At 48.1% G+C, this 8,766-nt stretch overlaps 1 protein-coding gene across 1 annotated transcript; it reads right to left on the bottom strand.

Moving 5' to 3' along the window:
• Positions 1-1,247: 1,247 nt before the first annotated feature.
• On the bottom strand, positions 1,248-6,982 carry LOC136954437 (transcription factor COE3-like; the record flags this gene model as incomplete). The annotated part of the gene is given in 4 exon segments (XM_067248068.1): positions 1,248-1,303; positions 2,351-2,414; positions 4,801-4,957; positions 6,957-6,982. Coding segments are annotated over 4 exon segments (303 nt in total), but the record flags the coding sequence as incomplete, so codon positions are not given.
• Between the last annotated feature and the right edge of the window lie 1,784 nt (positions 6,983-8,766).

Here is an 8,766-nt window from a genome sequence, read left to right on the forward strand (position 1 = left end):
AGTGACCAGCCACTACCTCATCCACCTTTACAGTCAGGTGTCTAGGGTAGAGGAGCGCACCCCCCACCCACACACACACACAGCCCAAGGGGACAATACTTTTAGGATAACGACCACTTCTGCATTATTGATTCCACCCTGTCTCCTTCCCTCTATATTAAAATCCTCCAATTTGGCCAGGAGGGTTGCGGGGAGGAGGGGTGTGCAGGAGGGGGGAGTGTCAGATCGATATTTATACATCATCATTTCTGATTCAAGTGGGCCTGTCCCTCCCCCAGACCCAGGGCCAGTCTGGAGGCTGCAGAGGGCGTGGACAGAGGGGTGCGGGGAGCACAAAGTCAGGAAGACGGCAGGACTTGGGCCGTCGTCCATACATCAAAACTGGATAAAGACTCAAGTTTATGACAGAAAACCTTTTCACACTGGCATCTAAAAACACTCCAGGTACGACAGCTGATTCGGAATCTACGGTCGTTTCCCAGCATGAGCGGTTTTACCACGCAACACAGGCGATCAATCGACCCCTCTCATCTCCTCCTGGCCTGTCTGTCTGCAGGCAGACATGTCTGTCTGCAGACATGTTTGTCTGCGCCACTACAGTCTGTCTGTGGGAGCAGAGGCTGGAGGGGAGGGAGGGGGCTGGAGGGAGGGAGGAGGGCTGGAGGATGGAGTGGAGGGAGGGGCTGGAGGGAGGGAGAGCTGGGGATGGAGGGCGAGGGAGGGAGGGGCTGGAGGGAGGGAGGGAGGCTGAGGAGGGGAGGGAGGGGGCTGGAGGGAGGGGAGGGAGGGAGCAGGAGGGTGGGAGCCAGGTTTTTGACTGGCAAGCAGAGAAAGCCTCCTCTTCCTCCCCCCCCCCCCCCCCCCCCCCCCCCCCCCTCCCCCCCAAGTTCTTGTCAGGATTATTGTCTCCAGGTTGCCGTGGCTGCAGCACATTAAGGGGTATTGATCAGTCTCCCGTGGCTGGCGCTGTTGTTGAGGACCTGGTTGCCACATCGACCAGTGACAGCCTGACACGGAGACACAGCGATGAGGGCGGCGACCACGTCCACACGGGGATTGGAGGACGGTAAAATACCGGACACCAACCGTGGCAGAGATTATGGACTATGGTGGGCCCTAGCTTCAACTGTAAATTGTGAAGCGTTGCTTGTCTTGAGCTCAGCGGTGTTTCTAACTGCCCTGGAGGGGGTGTGTGAGACAAGTACATGGATTGAGTTGAGTGTGTGACACAGATAAGGTGTAGTTACCTGTTTTGTCATGGAGTCTATTAACCGTACGTACAGGTCCTGTTCAGTCCTGATCCCTGCAGAACACAGCAGAAACACAGTTAGATCCAGCATAGCCTCCTAGCATAGTTTAGCAGAGATAGTCTAGTCTTTTGGCTATAAGAGCAAGACATACAACATACACTAGTTCCATGTTTAAAATCCGTAGAACCATATATCTCCATAAATACATTTTAATAGATATAGCCGATTTATTAAATAATTTCATTAGTTTATTTATCTAGAGATAACAATAGTGACATTCCTTGAAATGCTATTTCAGGCTAATTCACACACAAAAATATAATTCTAATGATGTCCTCTAAATGAATTATGTTATTACGTGTGTCCCTATAGTGTATTTATGGTGTTTTTTCATCTGTAGCGCTTGTCATGTAGGCTAGACCGAGCAATACTAACCCCCTTCAGCAAAAACAAACAGAAGCACGCTCTGGAGTTTTTGGATTATTTATGTCGTTACCCGGCTTAAACTGCCGCATTCACTGCACCCAACCCACTCGTCGCACTGGCTGTTCTCCTCAAGGATAACAAGGAGTTCGCATTCACGGACAAATTAAAATATCAATCATGATTGCTTGTTTTTTATTAGCTGCGCCGCGGTGGAGCATAATTGTGAAACCGATATGGCAGGGTAGCGGTCGGAAAATAATCGGAGGAAAGGAAACAACCTGTTAATTGGAGACGTCAGAGAGGGTTGCCAAATTCTCGTTGCTTTTGCTAACTTCTAAATTAGTTAAAAGTCGCGTTTCATAGCCAAGTTGTGTGTTTTTAATGCCCACGTCTGCTTTAATAACTATTCTCTGACGGTCAGCAGTGTGGGATTTTGGAGTCCTATCATTCCAGATGTCCTTAGGATGATCATATTCTACTTAAATACTAGTTTACTTCTGTTTAATACCGTTTAATACAGTTCTCACTTAAACTTTCTAAAGCTATCAAACCCGCTGAGACTACAGAACAACTCAGAAAGTCTCAGGAAACATCTTAAATATGTTTGCATCTCGTGTATCCCATGTTTTTTGCGGTTCACGTAAATATACTTTAACTGTGTAACGTTTTCTTACCGTTACTGTAAAGTAGTTGTAGCCTGTAGTGAATCCCATTGTTGGTCTTTTCTCCGTTGTATTCCTGAAATAGATAAATATAGTTAAAAAAATAAAAATAAAACAATATTTAAAGCATACCCTCTTTCCGTGCCCAGACAGGGATTACATGATGATGAAACGTCTGCCAGGGTTGTAGAATACTCAAGTGAGCAGTTTGTAATCTCAGAATCATCTGTCTCAGTCAATCCACCCTATCAACCTCGGAGTCTTAATCCAAGCAGATGTTGGAACACCCTGGCCGTAATCTTGATCGGAACTCAAGCGCCGTGGGAAATACCGGTACTCAGATTAACGCTGAATGAAGGAACAGCAGGATCCTGGAACCATCCCATAACAAGCAATTGAGTACTTTTGTTTTAGGAGGTATTGTACTTTGGCGTAAAGTAAAGACAGCTTCACTGTAATCTAAAATGACAAATCTGGCACGTAAATATATAAAATATATTTTGTGCTGTATGGTGGGGGTGGAGGGGGCAGGGGTTTAAGTGCTGAGGAAATGTGTATTTGGAGAACAATCTTTTTTCCATGAACCCGAAGGAAACTCCCAACTCTGATTTGGTTTGCCTTATGAAATAGTAAATTTATCGGTTTTCAGAGTATTTGCAGACCCCACAGGCCCATGCTGTGATGCTGTATTTCAATCTCCCCTCTAATCTCCATAAACATGTTTACCTCCAGCTGCCAGCACTCTAACCCAACCCTGATCACTAAACTCACACCTGCTCTAAACTCATTAAAATCAAATGATGTTCTATACACGTCTTAAACTATACAGTCTGTATATGTAACCAAAATATATAAATAAGATTTTTTTTAAAGTATTTACTAGAATTATAAATAGTGAGTAAACTATCTAATGTGTCACTACCCTTCAATAAGCCCCTCTCAGGTAACTGTGGGTTCTGGAGACCCCTTTTTTTACAGGGTTCCTCCTGGTTACAGGGTTCCCGCCCCTAGCTACAGGGTTCCCCCTAGCTACAGGGTTCCCCCTGGTTACAGGGTTTCCCATGGTTACAGGGTTTAGGAGTGGCAGTGCCTCAGGTGCCTGGTGACCGGGCCAAGACTCTCTCACTGATGTGGTGTCGCTCCCAACCAGCCAGTCTGGAACCAGGCACCACTCTCTCTGTATGTCTCTCTCTCTCTTTCAGTCTCTCTCTCTCTCTCTTTCAGTCTCTCTCTCTCTCTCTCTGTCTCTCTCTCTCTCTTTTTGTCTGTGTCTCGCTCTATGTCCTTTCTTTCTTTTTCTCTCTCTCTTTGATTCTCTTCATTTATCCTCCCCTCTCTTTATCTATCTATCTCTCCCTCTCTTTTTCTATCCATCTCTCTCTATCTCTCTACCAGGCGGCTCTAAGAATGCCGTAGCGCCCTGGTGCGTGCCCCCGGGTGATGGTCGAGGCCAGGCGCGTGCCCCCGGGTGATGGTCGAGGCCAGGCGCGTGCCCCCGGGTGATGGTCGAGGCCAGGCGCGTGCCCCCGGGTGATGGTCGAGGCCAGGCGCGTGCCCCCGGGTGATGGTCGAGGCCAGGCGCGTGCCCCCGGGGGCTTGTGGAGGTCGAGGCAGAGGTGAACTGAGAGGACGGGAGGAGAGCCCGTCTGTGCCAGCTGGCCCCTGTCCCCGCTGACTGGACGGGGCGGGGCTGTTGGCTGTAACCTTTTACTAAACACCACCCCCCCAGAGCAGGGCGCTGGGAGCTGGAGGTGGGTCTGGCAGGAGGACTGGAGAGACAGCAGGGCTGGAGCTGGATCTGACAGCAGGACTGGGGAGAGCTGACGGAGGATTGCTGGAGTGAGAACGAAGCTACTGGTGCAATCGTAAAACAGCACCAAACACCTAGGGGGTGTGACCATCCTTTTTCTCATACATCTTAACACGTTTAGGGATCCAAATGTACCTGTATGTGTACTTGATACGTATGGTAAATAAGTTAGACACTTGGATCGTTTGTATTTTCTAAGGTTGTGTTCGTGTAAATCAAATGAATTATTTAAAATATGACTTATTTGTATTCCCATCAGACGCAGTTAAAAACCAGGATGGTGTATGGATTGATAGGTATGTGTGACGATGATAAATGTCTATTGATTGATGCTCCTCTGCTGTGTGCTCTATGCTGCCTCCTAACAGCCTCCTTGGGAACTGCAGGTGTGTGTGAGCTGGATGCACAGCAGCTCTGTGGTGTGACAGTAAAGAAAAGGAATTCCTTTAAGGTTTAATCATAAGTTTAAATTTGAAAAGAATATTAAAAAAAGAAATTCACTTGTGTGTTTGCATAAACAAATACTGTTAGACTATACCGTGCATTAATTACTATAATCAGTTTAATATTTGTGCCTATGTGTGAAGGTGTGTACAGTATGTGAGAGAGTGTGTTATGCTTGTGTGTCCGCGTGTTTGCATGTTGCTTGTACTTTGTCTTTCTCCACAAAGTCCACATAGGAGGTCCTCTCGATCTCCACTGGCTGCCCCTGCCGGTCGTACAGCGCCAGCACGAAGTGGAAGAAGTTGGACTTGCGGAGGTTGGAGGGCGGCTGCTTCTCATAGTGAGCTCTGGCCAGACCCACGCCACTGTAGCAGGAGAGAGAGAGGAGGGAGGAGAGGAGGGGGGGAGGAGGGAGAGGGGGGGACGAGGGAGGGGAGGAGGAGGAGGGGGGAGGGAGGGAGGGAGGGAGGGAGGGAGGGAGGGAGGGAGGGAGGGAGGGAGGGAGGGAGGGAGGGAGGGAGGGAGAGAGGGAGGGAGGGAGGGAGAGGAGGGGGGGAGGTGGGAGGAGAGGAGGGGGGGAGGTGGGAGGAGAGGAGGGGGGGAGGTGGGAGGAGAGGAGGGGGGGAGGGAGGGAGGGAGGAGAGGAGGGAGGGAGGGAGGGAGGGAGGGAGGGAGGGAGGGAGGGAGGGAGGGAGGGAGGGAGGGAGGGAGGGAGGGAGGGAGGGAGGGAGGGAGGGAGGGAGGGAGGGAGGGAGGGAGGGAGGGAGGGAGGGAGGAGGGGGGGAGGAGGGAGGGAGGGAGGGGTAATGTGTATGGTGACATAAAAAAAGGGATGGAAAAGAGAGAAGGAAAGAAAGAACAACATTTGTTAAGACACAATTCTCACAATACTGCAACTGATTGACCTCGTCAATATATATATATATTTTTATCCAGGTATCCCCACCTATACTGACTGCCTTTAAACTCATAGTTTATTTTCAAAACTATAACTAATGCAGAACTACGGAACAGAGTGGAGTGAGAACGAGGAAGAGGAGGAGGAACGTCGGGTGAGAAACAGGAGCCATGTGGCCTCCTCTTCTCATGCCACGCGCTCCTTTTGTCTCCTCGGCCTCCTCCACAGTAGGATCCCCAGACTGCTGCATCTGCTTCACCCTGCCAGAAACGCCAGGGTGCTGCCGGGGCCTGGCAGAGCCACGACAGGGGCCTGGCAGTGCCATGACAGGGGCCTGGCAGTGCCATGACAGGGCCCTGACCTGTCAGTCAAAACTCTCCCTGCTCTGTCTCTCCTCGGACAACGCGCTCTCTTTGGAGCCGAACACTTCCACACACCTACATACACACAGACTGGACCACACACATCACACACATACACATCACACACACACACACATCACACAAAATAGACACGGTGGTAGAAAAAGGGATTGTGTTTAAGCGTAATCTTGAAATGTACGCGTGGATCTGAATGCTGTTGGTGTGGATTCGTTGACGGGGATTTTCTTTTTTATTATTGTTATAGAATTTTGAGCTCTTTTTATAGAGGTTTTTATATAGCTGATTTAGGGCAAAGATGTTGGGATGTTGGAAAGACTGAAAAGACTAAATCCTTAATACCTACAGCCTTTTTCTGAGAAAAACTAAAACATTGTGAAGATTTTATGTAGTTGTCAAAGAGAGAGAGAAAAAAAATTAGATGGGTCAAATGTAAAAACTTGTCGAAATTGTGCTGCATTATTGATTTAATTGTATTCTTTTGAGCCGTCAATGTAAAATTATTCAGTTATGTTCAGCAAAGTATGCTGTTAATTGCTCAGAAATACAGGCTGTCGATAAAAATATAAACAAAACAATGCGTATTTCAATCGGATTTTTCTCATCATTTCCTATTAATCCGTGCACAAATACATGATCAATACAAGGATCTAAGTGCCTGTTTATGCATAAATATTTATTCATGTGCAGCATTTGTAGAGGTTGTTTTTGGAATCCCGCCTGCTTTCTTCTCTGTGCTCCTAGTTCTACTCCCCAGACAGTAGATTAACACAGTCATGACCTTTTTGCTCTCCTATTACCAATGCTTAATGCCTCATTTGTAGCCCAGTTTGTTGAAAGCTAATTCCTAGATTCGGATTCCTAAAGACAAAAAGCTGAACTATACGGACGACAGCATTTGTTTTGCGGGGAATATCAGACATCGCCTGAGGACAAAGTATCGATCCTCGTCTTCTTGTATCTACAGTGGTGTACGATACACGAATGTAGGACTTTAAATAATACTGATTTGTATCTGCATCACACCTCGCCCCAGCACAATCTTAAAGCTGTACTGTGGGGGTAAAAACGAACAATCTCCCTCACCAGTACTTGATGTACTTCTCAGTCATATTCACATGACTTTTTGACGAAAAACCAAACCCTCTTTACCCCCCTGTTCTCCCCATCACCCGGGCAGCTCCAGCGGTAGTTCAGGAGGGAGTCTGGAAAGCACCTCGGAGGCAGAGCCAGTCTTAGCATGTTCGCCCCTCTCCACGTCCCCTCACAAAGCTTGTTAGCGTTATTATTTTAATCATGCTAATTGCAGCCACACTCACTTACAGCTCAGTGCACACAGGCCTGTTACCACTCGGCACTGACACTAACTATATAAGAGACAGGCAGGTTTGGTCACACGCGTGTAGACTGGCTCAGAGGCGTGGTGAGGCCAGACGTCACACGCAGCCAGGCCGCCTGATTGGCCGGCTCCACATGGGAGATGACAGCTTCCTGATGCCCACAGACACAGGACAGGCAATGCTGGTTCCACGTTCTGCTGTGAAGGTTCCGCCATCAGGGTTTCACCATGTAGGTTCTACCATGATGGTTCCAATGACTGTCCCAGACCCAAGTGAATGGACTGCTTTTAACACCTGGGGTTTAATATCAAATCTGATCAGATGATGACCTACGCCCTAAAAATACGATAAAAAACAAGGTGTTGTGGCTCACCACCACATACACAGTGTGTGTCATTTCAGGACATGATGCAGGGTTTAGTTTAGACGATCAATCTGAACTAAGATTTCAGAACTGGGCTGAATAGAGTAAAAACGATCTCAACAGTCAGTTGTATTACTGAAAGTGAAACAGAAAATGACCGTCAGGGTCAGTGTGCCTGTGGACATTACCACGGTCATGAGAGACTGCCCACTCTGGCTCTATGGGTTTCCAGGACGTAATGCACAGCAGCAGATGTTAACAGTGATGACTGAAGGAGGAAACCCGGACCTGAGCCCCTCAGTGCTCAGGTCCACTACAGGCTCATAGAGATGAAGAAGCACTACTACTCAGAGAGCCAGCCCTAATGAACATGCGAAAAGAGATCTGCCAACCTCACCAGACACCGTGTAGGTGTCTGGTGAGGTGCCTTAGTATAGTTAGTCCACATATTTAAATTTTAGGTATATGTTTATTGTATGCACCTTCCTGCCAAAGCAAATTCCTTGTCTGTGCAAACTTTCATGGCGAATAAATCCCTTTCTGATTCTGATTCTAGTGTGTCTGTGTGTCTGTGTGTGTCTCTGTGTGTGTGTATGTGTGTGTGTGTGTGTCTCTGTGTGTGTGTGTGTCTGTGTGTGTGTCTCTGTGTGTGTGCCGTGTCTGTGTGTCTCTGTGTCTGTCTGTGTGTGTGTGTGTCTCTGTGTGTGTGTGTGTGTGTGTGTGTCTCTGTGTCTGTGTGTGTGTGTGTCTCTGTGTGTGCCGTGTCTGTGTGTCTCTGTGTCTGTGTGTGTGTGTGTGTGTGTGTGTGTGTCTCTGTGTGTGTGCCGTGTCTGTGTGTTTGTGTGTGTGTGCCGTGTCTGTTTGCTCGCATGCATTCACTGTATGCTAATGAGCATTTGTAAACGCATGCATATGCATAAAGTTGCGTTATGCATCTATTATTCTGACCATATGTATCTCATCTCTGTGCCCTTGTCCTTGCGTGTTATCGGCAACAACAAAAAAATACTTGCAACATCAACAAGTCACCAAAATAAATCATACAAAAAAACAGTTCCATGACGAGCCATTCAGAGGCCTGATACAGCCCCCCTGCCCCCCTACCATGACCAGCCCCCCCAGCCCCCCACCCCGCTCCCCCCTGGGTGTGTGTGGTCCCCTGTGCCACCAGAGCAGGCACTGTGCATACAGC

This window comes from Osmerus mordax, chromosome 12 (genome assembly GCF_038355195.1).
Source record: "Osmerus mordax isolate fOsmMor3 chromosome 12, fOsmMor3.pri, whole genome shotgun sequence".
In the NCBI taxonomy this organism is placed as follows: domain Eukaryota; kingdom Metazoa; phylum Chordata; class Actinopteri; order Osmeriformes; family Osmeridae; genus Osmerus; species Osmerus mordax.